Source organism: Thermobia domestica, chromosome 3, assembly GCF_964235325.1.
Source record: "Thermobia domestica chromosome 3, izTheDome1.hap1.1, whole genome shotgun sequence".
NCBI classification, from domain to species: Eukaryota; Metazoa; Arthropoda; class Insecta; order Zygentoma; family Lepismatidae; genus Thermobia; species Thermobia domestica.
The window spans coordinates 11,230,867-11,245,201 of NC_137456.1; the positions used below are offsets into that span (position 1 = coordinate 11,230,867).

Here is a 14,335-nt window from a genome sequence, read left to right on the forward strand (position 1 = left end):
ACACTCCAATTTAATAAAAATTTAGATTACATCATGAGAATAACACGATTTTCACAGCGAATTTTCTTGCAATAGCAAAGAATCCGGACGGCCTTGTGAATACTTTCACAGTTCCTTACTAGATGGCAGGCAGAATCAAACACGCAGTGCCACCTATCAGGAAAATATCGTACCAGTTTCTGCTACACTACCACGATTTTTCATCAAGTTTCTGCAACTGATCAGGGAGAGCGAGAGCTTGTGTTCATCATCGTGTTCATAAGGTGAAAAGTGAAAATAAAATAAAATAAAATAATTCCCATTTAGAAAGTGCTTCTACTCACCGATTTTTTAAAATCAAATAATAAACATGTGTTTCTTCCTTTAAAAGAGGATTTTTTTTTATTTCACACCATTTGTCTTCTAAATCTAAACTATAACCACCAGGTGCTAAAAACAGGTTGCTTACGCACATACCCTTATTAATTATATAGTACCTACCGTTTTACCCCACTGCGGGCGGCCATGATAACCACTCCGATCTCTACTGAGTGGCTACAGATAAGGTGTGAGTTTCTGAAGCTTTTTTTTTTTAAAAAAAAAAGAAGAAGAATGGAAACCGTTTACAACAAAATTAGTTCAACTTTAATCCGTGCTATAATAATAATATCTAAAAAATAGTTTTAAAAAGTACACGCGCCCCTATATTACTGCACTTTCTGAGGATATTTACTTAGTCCATTGTCCATTGCTATTTTTACCTCTTCCTACACATTTTGGTACAGGGTACGGAAACTGTTTTTGAAATCATATCAAAGTACAGTACAGTCAGGACGCTAGGTGGACGCCGAGTACTGGCCGGGAATCGAACCCGTGACGCTCTACGTGATTCTAACGCTCAAACCATCACACCACGATGACTCCCCCATACAGTGAGACGTTAAACAAACAAAAAAAACAGTACGTAGAAACAAAAAAAAATCCCTGTCTACATAATGCAAAAGTAGGAGTGTTTACTTTTACTTTGTCAACAAAGAAAGGAGTTGCCTTACCTTATGGTTGAGGTCAAGTACATCCTCCTCCAGAGAGACATCCGAGTACATATCATCCCCGTCACAGTTGGAGCTGCGACCAGACGAGTTGAAGCTTGAACTGCGGTACAGCTGACTGCAAAGATAAAATAAAACACCTTTCAGCTTTGAGTCAACAGAAACAATATACTTTAACACAGCTTTCAGTTTTTGTATTTTCATCTACTTTTAAAGCATTTCAATACGTATTAGTAGACACAAGCGTAACATTGAGTATTTAACATAAATTTTTAGCAACGAAAAACTGGTTACTTTCAATACTTCACAAATAGTCAAGAGCCGCGTGAAAGAAATGTTTCAGGGATATTTGAGACTTTTCGTGGACAATTTTAGAATGTTCTATGAATATTGGTACTTTGCTGCTAAGAGAATTCCGTAAAATACCCTCAATCCTACTTATATTAGCAGTAACAAATAGAATTTCAAACATTACAACTTACCGAAACAATTTACCCTTTCGGGTCTCACTGCATTCTCTCAAACGTTTAAACTTTGGCATCATTACACGGTTCTGAAAATTCGATCAATTAGTTTGTTTAGATTGATTTTTTCTTAATATTTCCGTTACTTCTTTCACTTATTTGATTTCAAAATCTTTTAAAATTATTATTTATAAGCTATTTCTATGGCAAATTCCATACATAAGAATTTTCAAGGAGTTCTTAGCAACGAATTTTCAACAATACGTAGACATCTATTCATTTATACATCAGCTGCGTCACCGAGAACAAAATGCTTGAGGAGAATCCCTTTTCTTCACGGAACCCACCTTCACCAACGCGACTAAAGTTGCTCTTTCAGTGTTGTCATCTACAGTGCATTATAACGAACTGAAGTGAACACTTCAAAACTAAGTAACTACCTTTATGGCCTCCGGAACACGGAGGTTCAATGCCGCGTTAACAAAAGCTCTCCATTGACTACATCCAGTTTCTACATCCAGTATTCCTATCTCTGCGAGATCCATCTTAATATTGTCCTCCCATCTATGCCTAGGTCTTCCTAATGGTCATTTTCCGATTAGATTTCTAGTCAAAACTTTGAAAAGTGTTTCTATTTTCTTTAATTCTAGCTGGATGACATGCTCACCTGAGCCCCTGACTTCAGTTGGATATCAGAGCGAATGTGTTAAAATAATAATAATAATAATAATAATAATAATAATAATAATAATAATAATAATAATAATAATAATAATAATAATCAAAGAATAAAAATTGGAAAGAAGTGTGTGTATAGATATACGTATATAAAATATGCTTACCTAGCCAGTGCGTTTGATCCTAACCTCTTGCCAGAACTGAAACAAAGAAAATAAAAATAAGAATTAATCACACGTAGAACCAAACAAGTAAATTATGTAGCCTTGATATGTCATCAAACTACCATCATGTTTAAACTTAACTGTCTTTTTTATTAATCAATATTTCCTTTTTCCCGCCCGCAATGATGATTCTTCGTCAATATAATTTTTTCAGAGTTCTTGTCATATTCCTGTTGTACTGTAAAACTTATGCACCGCAGTCGAATTGATGTTTAACCATGAGCTTTTCTCTCACGCCAGCCAACCAGTTTACAGCAATGTAATGTGAGGAATCCGATTAAGCAAACATGCTCCAACTGTATATTCATACATTGTTGGCGAGACGAGAAAATTTAGTGATATTTTGACTACTGAAAGCAATTTTCTCGGTGGAGATCTCGCAACAGCGCGTCGCAATTTCATTGGGTTATATCCAAATGTCAATTCGAGCTCCAATAGTAGTACAATGTTTGTGTTCTTCAGAAGCCGTTGTGTTTGACGCCATAATAGGTTTCCCAGTGGTGTCCACCCCCCCCCCTCATGTCCATGACGCACCCCCCCTCAATTGTCTATCCGTAGGTGTTCTTCCATGAAAAAAAATCTTTTCGATTAATTTTTACACTCCCTCAAACATATTTATATATATTTTACCCCCCCCCCAAATATTTCAATGACGCAGTTTGCGTCATAATCCCCCCTTGTGGGCACCCCTGGGTTTCCGAGGACACTAACACGAAAATAATACACAAATTATGGAATTACGATCATCTTTCAAACTACAGGAATTCAATATTGAAACCCAAATGGTAAATATAACATTACCATTTTTGACGAACGAGTCAAGCAATTCCGAAGCGGGCATAGTTGCTCAGTAGAGCGCTTATCTGTGGTGCATAGGGTTCCTGGTTCGACCCCCGATCAAGTAAGCTTGTTGTATATTAACATCGTGTCCGTGTTTTTTTAGGGTACTCCCGTTTCCTCCCTCATTTTCATTCCACCAATTCTTTCATCATCATTCACTTGCTTTAATCATCCGTCTGTCTTAGCTTAACGGACATAATGGTGGGACGTTAAAAGGATAGATTTTCATCTCAGTGACACCGTAAGCTATGGATTCGAGATTGTCATTTTCGATTCATCAAATAGTTACAATCGATTCTTTTCAGATGGCAGTTAAAGTGGACAGACGTTGACACTAGCTCCACCTATTAGCATAACTGTCATTCTAACAGTGTGATGGATTCGTAGAGCAATGGATAAGGGTCTTCACTAGAGCGAAATTAAACTACCGCTAATTTCAGAGTTTTTTCTGTAATATCTTCAAAACAAATAAAAAAATACTCGAAAAGCAGAAACGTAGTGAACTAGACAATACGATTTTGCATATGATACCGTTATCACAACTCATCCATCTGCTTTCGATTTGCAACTGTAGATAGATTTAGCATTTTTTTGCGGGTTCTGTAAATAGCGGGATACCAAAAGCGGATAGGTGAACTGTAGTAAAGGTATCACAGGCAAAATCATATTGTCTAGTTCACTGCGTTTCTGCTTTTCGAATATTTTTATTTGTTTTGAAGATATTATAGAAAAACTCTAAAATTAGCGGTAGTTTAATTTCGCTGTAGCGAAGTCCCGAATTAATCTGTGACGTTGCCACATAGTGATTTTTTTTTTTACTCCTAATAGCAGGTGAAGGATGCTTCAGAGTATACGATTAATATACTTTCGCGTTATTTTGACCTGTAAAATAGCGCTGTTGTCTACGGGCGCCATTTTAAGAACAACTCCACCCTTTACAATTCTGATTCCAAGTAAATTCTTATAGTAAAGACAGTACAACTGTGTGTAGAATCTCCATTCAAAAGAAAGGAAATAACGTATGTGTCAAGTGTTCCCTCCCCCTTACCAGTAAGCTTCGCAAACATGAAAAGCCAACAGCAGAAGAAAACCTGGATGACATGAGAAAAATTATAAGCATATTCTCATGAAATTGTTTTCCTCCTTATTTTGGGTCGAGGACACATGCTTACTCGGAACATTAGCAGTCGACGTATCAAACAGCTTGTGAGTGTCTTACACACACACACGTCAGTCTATCCTCGTAAACTTTCGCCTTAGTTATCCCACAATCTTCTAAAGACACATATATTAACAAGCATATACAAGACAACAGAATTATTACAAGAGAGAAAGTTAGTAAATATTTGATAAGTGAAATCATGCATTGTTCTGTTTATTAATACACAATCTGATCTCTACGTATATACATATAGTCAGTGGCGTACTTAGGATTTTGTTTCGGGGAGCACTTTTGGGTCCCGACAAATTTTAATGAAGTTGTGCATATAACAAATTTGTTTCCGCAGGCTTTGAGCCCGATATCCCCCTAAGTACGCCATTGCATATAGTATATTCAAACAAAACTCATATACTGACTATTAACAGAGTTTAACATCTGCTCCATCTTTATTTATTTATTAACCAATTGATTTGTATTGAAAAGTATTCTGTTTTCTTTCCAGGGATGCCCAACTCACCAATGGTTGGGTGCGATGCTTCCAAATTTACAATCTTCCCACAAGTTTACCTTTACCATTCTGCCCTTCAAATGTGTTTCTCCCCTCCCCCAAATTTATTTTTACCATTCTGTCCTCTAAATTAGTATATTCTAATCCCCCGAATATACCTTTCTTTCCCCCCCCAAAAAAAAGATTTCCATCCACCACTTTGATTGTATGGTGGCAGGAAAGAGATGGAGAGGGTGAAGGAGACTACAATTAATGCGTGATATCGGAACAAAGATCGTACATGAAGACGAAGAGGTGAGCGGAATACTGGAGTATGGAAGTTTCTCAGTTGCGGCAAGTGACCCGCCAATAATGGCAGAACATCTATGATGATGATGATGTTGACTTTGATTGCACCATTTTCAACGAAAAATTGCCCTCTCAAACAAACAAACAAACAAACAAAAGAATCTCTGGACGCAACCTGCCTGTGGGCATCCCTTGTTTCTCTAAAACTGCCTACGAAGCAGTTTTTTTCTCTTTAAATTTTCAACTCGAGGGGAGTTTTGGGGCCCCACGTTCTGGAAAATAAAAAAAAAGTATAGACTATCTCAGAAACCCTCAAGTTAGATAACCGCAAATACTCTACTGTATTGCATATTGCATGCTTCTTAGCCTGTACGAAGAATGAGCACTTTTACTAGTGTAATATATAAAGCTATCCTCTTCGGTAACAGTTACCCATCAAAATTTATTTATCTCTCCGCTTGCTGCCCTTAAAGAAATTAAAACTGGCGTCGCCACTGATACAACATATAATGAAAAATTATGATAATGTCTCATCGACCTGAATTATAACGAATCAGAATACCTTACGCCACAGAAATACTAAGTGTCGTTTCGAATTTCACTGACTTATCTAAAGATACTAAAGGATCAAAACAAGCCCTGTACAGTAGTCAAGTGGCATCATTCTCCCTCCCCGCTGAGTCTGATACATATGCTAATGAGAAACGTATTAATAGAGATACTCCCCGGCCACAGGGGAAATCATAGTCTCACTTCTGAGGACGACCATATTTTTACTAGGGATGGGCAAAACCGGTTATTATAAAAACCGGAAACCGGTTTCTAGAAAAACAGAAACCCTAAAAACCGACATTTCGGTTTTCTCCAAAAACCGGTTCGGTTTTTCACCGAAACCAGTTTCGGTTTTCACCGAAACTGGTTTCGATGAAAACTTTTGGAATAGACAAATCTATTCCTGTGGAAACAGATTCGATTTCCGAAGAACAACGAAACACTATTCTGGTCAGAAATAGAACAAATTTTGAAAAAAAAAACGGAATCGGTTTTAAAGAAAACCAATAACCGGTTTCGCTAAAAACCGAACCGGTTTTTTGACAATTTTTAAAAAACCGGTTGTGTTTTTCCTAAAAACCGGTTTTTGTGTCCACCACTAATTTTTACTCTATGGTCCAACGGTATTATGGCGCCAACAGTGTTCTGGAGGCTGTCCCCCTCCAGTTACGCCTATGACAATCACCCAGCCACGGGCCTTGATCGAACTATATGACAAAAGCATTATATGGTGATTTCAATCGGACCTCAAAACCTGAGACCTTCCTTTTCGAAAAATAAAATCGTAAACATTTCAGCGTTTCAAAGATTATTTTATGATTAAGAGTTATTATTTCATATCATGACTCCCTTTTATCACGTCCTCTTGCCAGTGAACCTGTAAGTAAATTACGGTTTGTCAATGATGGATATAGCCTGGAGCTTAGGCCAGGGACGTACGCAGGAATTTATTTCGGGAGGGGTCCAAACACAATTTAGGCGAAATTATATTAAATATTGTAAAATTGCCCCTAAAATTAGACTAAATTTACAAAAAAGTCCGGATTTGGGGGGGTCCTAGGCCCTGAGTACGTCCCTGGCCTAGGCCCCCCAAGGTTTTTCTGCCTGACAAGAATAATTGAAGCTATTATTTATATGTTTTTGAAAGTGTATAGTAAACTCATGATGATATAGTATCGATTCTGGATGGCCCCTCCAGTTTTTTCTTTTCATCTTTTAGATCCGCCACTGCAGTTTGTAATAAGCTCTTGATTGTTGCTGCTCATGGCTTACCCCAGTGGTTCTCAAAGTGGGGTCCGCGACGCCTACAAATTGAAATGTGTTATAATAAAATGGAACTCACAGCTGTTATGCAAAAAGTATCTCTTCAGTTACTTACTTACGTTCGTAAATTTAAATATTTTCCTACTTTACTAAATTTCTGCCCTGTGAGCATGAAGAGTTGTCCAAGAAAAGGCAATGCAGCAACATTTGATGCCTTTCTCTACCACTTACTTATGTGAACAGACCTTTTTTGCTCTTTGCAGTATTAAAACCTTAAAGCGAAGTCGTCTTAATGTGGAATCGGACCTAAGATTAATGGTGACAAAACTTATTCCGGATTTCAGTGCAACTATGGAAAAACAGAATTTCATTCCTCATATTAGTGACCCCACATTTGAGAAATTTGTTTATCAAGTGAATTTCCTTAAAAAAAAAAAAAAAAAAAAAAAAAAAGTACATTAATTTTCAGTCTTGAAAGTTACTGTATTTTCAATTGAAATTTCGCGAACAAGGAACCAATCATGTATCTTTAGAATAAATTACTTACTACAATATTTTTCTTGCCAGTGGTAATTCTAATCAGTATAGTTTTTAATATAATGTGAAATTTCAGAAAGCATTACAAGGGGGTCCGCGGATCATTTTCCGAATGCACAGGGGGTTCGAGTTATCGGAAAGTTTGAGAATCACTGACTTACCCAAATGATTTTTAAAAATTCTCTACTTCTCTAATATAGTTCACAAATATGGAAATAAAAACATGTCTACCAAACTAAGGAATCCGAAGTAATATGTAATAAAACCCTTTTCATCTCCCTTCGAGAGCCATAGGTTCAGGAACCACGAGGTAAAGAATTAGCAATGCAACAGTCTCTTTCCCTAGATTTTTTAAAAGTAATAACCAAAAACTAAAAAATCTATACCCAAAGCTTCTGTAGATTTCAGCATCTGTTAATGTGGAATTATTTTTAAGCTGAGTTTTTCCATTTCAACAGTTGGCACCTATTACTCGATGAGGAGGGGAACTGCATTATATTGGAAAAGAAGTTGCGTGGTGAAAATTTAAAGTTTGAAAGGAACCAGTTTATGACGTCACCTGTCAATTACGTCAAATTGGTTGGTTGCACCCAGGTGAATAGACCAAGGACACGCCAAGAGGCAGGAATGTGTCCGTAAAATGTCACACGAGCTCCACCCTATTGTAACAATAGAATTTACGAAAACAGCACGCTTTTCATTCTTTGTGTACTAAGGTTTAAAATAGTGTTTTATTAGGCCTATATAGAGTTTCTGGAAACGATTTCTTTCAAAACTTCTACAGAAATGTTCCTTTCTGTGAAGTTTACAAGAAATACATGGAGACCCGTAATTTGGTTTAGAAGAACTCACCTCCTTGTTAAAATGATTAACAATACCACACATCAGTGGCGTAGACAGAAAATCATCATGGAGGAGTTATTGCCATATCGAAGAAGCATATACATACAGAAAGAGATACACGAACCATTAAGTCGCAATACATATGCTCCCATGAGAAGTTGAGAAATTTTGAATTAGAAGCCGATGCACTATTCACATTATTACCAGACGGATTCTTGCTACACGAAGTCTAGTCAATATACAGACGTGAGACAAACTTGAAGAGAAATTGATAAGAAAGAAGTTACATTGTATGGGGATCGGCTACATATGAACAATCTATTTTCGATATTACTATTCAACGGAGAGGAGATCCGGTCATAGCCGGGTAGGCCGCTTCCCTCGCGGGCCGGACTCGGGCTTACAACGGATATATTACTTTGGGCCCGGGCCGCGCAGTAAATTTTTAAGTGTACAACAATATTTCTCGGGTCTAACTTTGTAAATATACTGTACAAAGTTATTTATTGGTCCGTTCTTTCTGAAGAAGTTTTAAAGGACAACTGCAAACTTAAACCTCTAATTGCTGTAAATAAAAGTACAATTTTGCATTAATTACCAAGTTTTAGTAATCCGGGCTTATTTCGTGCTCATTTGATTATGACACGAGCTTGGCCCGGGCCTAAATGCTAAAACATATTTCGGATTCGGGTCGAGCCTTAAATTATAAATCCCATGGGCTGGGCCGGGCCCAGACTAAAAATTTCGGCCCGTGCAGACCTCTAACGCCACTGTGACACGTGACAGGCACCTATCTTGTAAATTCCACAAGGAAGTCAAAGACTCCCTATGGCTAGAGAGGGTGCGGAAGTAGTCCTAAAAATTATCTGAGTGCACTAGTCCTGAACTGTACAGTACATGTCCTAAAGTCCATAGACCTAAAAATTTAGGACTTATAAATTCGTGGCTACTCCTAGTTTTTCTTGCAGGAGACCAGAGTTCGGTTCAAGTAACGGCCTTACTTCACTAAAGTATTAGAAATTTTATTTTTTCATTATTTCCGTAATGTACTTACTTAATTTAGGACCACTGTAACAAACCAGTGTGCAACTTTCAAATGACATATGGTAAGACCCGGGTCATTACCATATGTCAGACCACGCAAAAGAAGACATTTTTAGATTTCACTAAAAAATGAACAACAGTCAACAGGTCTGTTAATTGTATGCGAAAAACTGGAGCATCATTTCAGATTCTGCCTAAGAGCCAAGATTGTATATCTGGGGGGAGAAGAGGTAAGATTCTCCTCAGATATCCGTAAATAAAACTTAATGTTTCTCATCTATATATATAAAAGAGAACGTACAAAATCCTTTGTCCGCTCATCACGCTAATACGGCTGAACCAATTTCTTTCATTTTTGGGGGGTTATTAGGATTTGGACCCTAGATGGTTTTTATCATATCACTTTAATTTTTAATTACCAGTGTCTTGAGATAATTGACCATTCAAGTGTCCATAACGTACAAATCCTTTGTTATTAGTTCATCATAGGTAAAAATAAACGTATTTATATGCAACCCGCATGACCGTGTCACTCGGCGGGTTAACATAAATGACAGGCGATATACAGCGGAAAATAGCTTGAATCTTCTGTTTAAAATTTTTTAATTGATTTGCTTATTTTTACAGACACTTTTACAATATGCCAGCACCGGGATGACCGCAGCGAAGCGGGGCGGGTTAACATAAATGACAGGCGATATAATGTTAAGATTTACTGCAATCTTCTATGGTTTTTATCATATCACTTGAAAGCGAAAAAGTAAAAATTATCTAAGTAACAAAGTTTATTGCGTTCCGGGGTGACCGCAGCGAAGCGGGGTGAACGCTGCTAGTTAGTATAATACCATACTGTAGATAAGAAAAAAAAAATATTGTATACTGATTATGCATCTTAAACTTAGGCAACTGTCCGCTGGTCTCCCGCCAATGACGCCCTTGTTGGGAAATTGTTTATTGCCACAAGTAAACTTTCGGACTATCGATTACGGAAATATTACGAATCTTGAAGTTGGAGCAGCAGTTTCAGTCGTCCTCCCCCTTACGCAGAAAGACATTTTTTTTCCTAAAAACTCGCCTGAAAAGAGGGCAGAGGACGTCTGACAACTGTTTAACCCATTTTAACTATAGGGTTAGTTGGTGTGAAACAATTTATTCTTATCATACGACACAGGACACAATATTGTGAGAAATAACATTATCAATTACGTATGTAGTATAAAAAATAGGCTATACAGTATAATGACATTTCTCAAATACAATGCATTGTTTATAAAAATGATCGATTTAAGTTCTCACTGGAAAATAAGGGGGCGTGCCATTTGTTATCAGTAAGTCACATTTTCAAGGAACGGGTAATGTTTTTTTCACCAGCAACATTTGCCTAGCAACTTTGGGTAAATCAATAACGCAAGGATTTCCTAAACAGTCTAACTTACAGGCCTAGACACTAGAATTTTGCGCCTTCTTTTTGAATGGTGAACATGGACGTATGCGTTGGTTTTCCGAACAGCCGAGTTGTTAGCACACATAGTTTCCGGGCTCAGGATTCAGGGTTCGATGACCGATTACACATTTGGTCTTATCCGAAACGTTAACACTACTCACAAACTTGATTAGTACAAAGCCTATCATGATTTTACGCAAATACTTAAACAGTTCTAAACATTCATTGCCCCATTTAAAAGCCGTATGCATAGTACAAATACCAATAGCTATCATTAAACATGGAAACAAAACACATTTATTACCAATTTTAAAACGTAAACATGCAGTTAGTAACGCGATACAAAATAATCCAAATTCAGTCCATATGTACGCACCTGTAAATTCAGCGCATGACATCAGTTATGAAGGTAAATAATACAGTGACATATTCTCTAATCGTTGTTTTTAACAATTCCCACCTACCAGTAGTTTTGTGGAACTTCCATACGGAACGAAAACATCTGGAATGTCATTCATCACGTTGATTGCACGATATTTTTCACAAAATCATTTTTCACCAAGTTGATAGTTTCCACACAGTATCAATATTTACAAACTAAACTAGGGCTACACAGTCAAGTTTTTTTGTAAAAAGAATAACTTTCACGCCTTCTACCATCTCAAGAGTGCTTTTTCATAATAACACAACGTATGGTGTCTTTTATCTTTCGCTTGTTACCGCACAAGCGAATTCCTCGAAAGAACTACGTCACACATGCACTCACATATAAGAATACATACTGGCCCCTTTCTGTCTGTCCCCTTACGCCGCCCGCGCCGATCAGCGCGAGAACGCCCCGCGGCGTCGTTTACAACAACCTGCGCTGCGTGGTTACCTGGGAAACAGATTCACGAGCTTTGCTTTCACTTCCGCGCGGAATCGTTTCGTCGTGTGCGTCACGCGAGCGAAGTTCAACTGATCGATTTCGTTCTCTGAATCATTCATAGATGGCATCAGCATACATTTTCATCAATTACAAACACGCAACTACAGTTAATTTGAGGAATCGCTGCGAAAATTACTTTTTTTTTTTTTAGTGGAACAAATTACTAGTTTCTGGTCACATGTACAGTATATTGAATTGTTATTCATGTTAGCCTTTTAACTGAAGCCGAAATCAAAGATTAGTTGACTGAAACAGTGGCGTACACTGTCTCATTAAGGACATTCAATTTCATATGCTTTGAGGATACGCGCAGGCAAGGGCGCCCATGTTGTGGTTTCCAAGGGGAAGGCAAGAAAAAGCGACATTTCAAATATAGTTTCAAATTTTGCTGTAACTATACGAAAAATTCTATTGGGTTTTCGACATTCCGAAGTAAAATTTTCTCTACGGGGGGCAAGCGCCCCACCTTGCCCCCCCTTATGGGCGCCCTTGCGCGCGAGCGTAATTTTTAAATATCCATGTTTAAAGACGAATTAAACTCTGACCTCCCTTGCGTACGCTACTGGTGCCAGGACAAAGAGACAACAAATTTGTTTTAAGTATTATTATATACTAGCATCGATTACTTGCTTTGCTGTGTTAAAATAAAAATTTCAAATGCACAACTCCTTATCTGATGTGTTTCGTACCCGTGAAATATAGTTTTGTTTTTTGCGGCATGGATTTAAACGGCATCGGAAGTATTACTGTTCATCTCAGCGACCACGAAAACTATGGATTCAACACTAATATCGGTCATTTTCTAACATTTTATGTATCTCCACTCCTCCCTCAAGTTGCGGGGCTGAATTCAGTTTTAAACGGCATCGGAAGTGTCACTGTTCGAATCAGCGACTCCGAAAATTATAGATTCGACACTAATATCAGTCATTTTCGATCATTTTTAAATATCTAAGTCATATCATTATTTTTACATTATATTTTTGACAGCAAATTATTATTTTTTAAATGTAGTTTATTCTACAGCATAGCTCTAAATAGGGACGTGATTTGGGGAGTTCAGGGAGGAATCATCGTTTGAGAAACACATTACTATTACTACTACTATTACTTATGTCGGTGGCTAATCTTGCTCCAACCCCCCCCCCCCCCCCGCCCGGCAAAATGTGAATAAGACGCTACTTTTTAATAAGTTTACGTCTGCTTTCAAAGTATTATAACTTGAAAACGGTTAATGGTATTTGAATGAAACGTTTATCGTTCAGAAGAGGGAGTGTTCAGGTTTTGTTTGGTTGGGGCTTCCAATAGCGCTAAGTGAGATCTCTCGCCAATCATTAGTCAACTTGCTAAACTCCTGTCAATGTTCCAAGGCAGGCCGGTAGCCAACCCAAAAATTTAGGAAGGGGGCCTGTAGAAGCTAGGGGGGGCCGATCCAACTATATTATCACCATATTATAGCTCATTTTCAAGCATATTGTGAAAACTTTTGGGGGCCAGTGAAAATTTAAGGGGCTCCCCTAGACCCCCGTGGATACGGGCCTGTTCCAAGGTGTGGAAAGAATTCAACTATCAACTTGATTTGTGTCCATGCGGCCCGAGGAGGCCATATTGAACGTTTGTGAACTGAAACTCGTGTAACTACACTGATCTTGTATTTTGCAACTATCTTGCATTTATCTTGCATTATTTTAACGCCAAGAGCACCTGGAAATAGGATTGTATGAGTATATAAACATGTGTATGAATTTGAACTTAAGTTTGGGAGGAGTTTACGTTTGCCCCCCAAGCCCTTATGAGGATAGGTCCTCTGGTTCTCCTTCCTCTCTGTGTGTAGTTTAGTGAGAATACCAGCAGCCAACTGTGACTTGACGGAGCATAGAACTGGAAATTACTGCTTCAGACACATTGGCGTATGGATGAAAAAAATTCAAGTGAAAGTATATATTATCAGCTAACACAGGTTTGGACCAATTAGGATTATTTTAGTGGACTATTAGCTTCTTCATGGGACACTTAAACCTCTGCCTACAAGTAAAAGTACACATCCTTTATTGGTTAATGTTCTGATAACAGGAAAAGAAGAAGACACTGTTCACAGCTTTTATTGGAAGCAGGGGCGTCATTTAATAACGGGAGGGGAGATGTCCCCTGAGTTTGAGAAAGACAATTTCTAATAAATTCTGTATTAATAAAAAAGTGAAACGCTTATGTCACTGGACAATCTTGTCTCCCCCCCCCCCTCCCTTCCTGGCAAAATCTGAAACGACAACTAGTTGGAAGTATCACGCAATCATTTATTTGTTCATCGCCAATGCAGAAATTGTTCGTAAAATTTTATTACTATCAGTGATTGCAATAAAGAAGGATACAATTAAATTGCTACTATTGTTGAATTGACCGTATTTACAAGTAGTCCGGAACCCTAAACATCAAATGTTAGAATTTTTAAAAAATAAAATAAATAAAATAAAAATTAAAAAAAAATGGTATTACAAACTACTACTATTATTAGTGCATCAAAATATATGTTTA

The 14,335-nt window shown here is 37.6% G+C and overlaps 1 protein-coding gene across 6 annotated transcripts in view; it reads right to left on the reverse strand.

Annotated features, from left to right (window-relative positions):
* The window catches only part of nuf (rab11 family-interacting protein nuf), a 417,911-nt gene that overhangs the window by 73,313 nt on the left and 330,263 nt on the right, over nucleotides 1-14,335 (reverse strand). For all 6 annotated transcript variants that reach the window (XM_081754030.1, XM_081754029.1, XM_081754028.1 and 3 more), the window contains 2 exons: nucleotides 2,335-2,370; nucleotides 1,032-1,146 (listed from right to left, as the gene is read on the reverse strand). In XM_081754030.1, coding sequence (XP_081610156.1) covers nucleotides 1,032-1,146; nucleotides 2,335-2,370 — 151 coding nt within the window. The remainder of the gene's footprint in view (nucleotides 1-1,031; nucleotides 1,147-2,334; nucleotides 2,371-14,335) is intronic.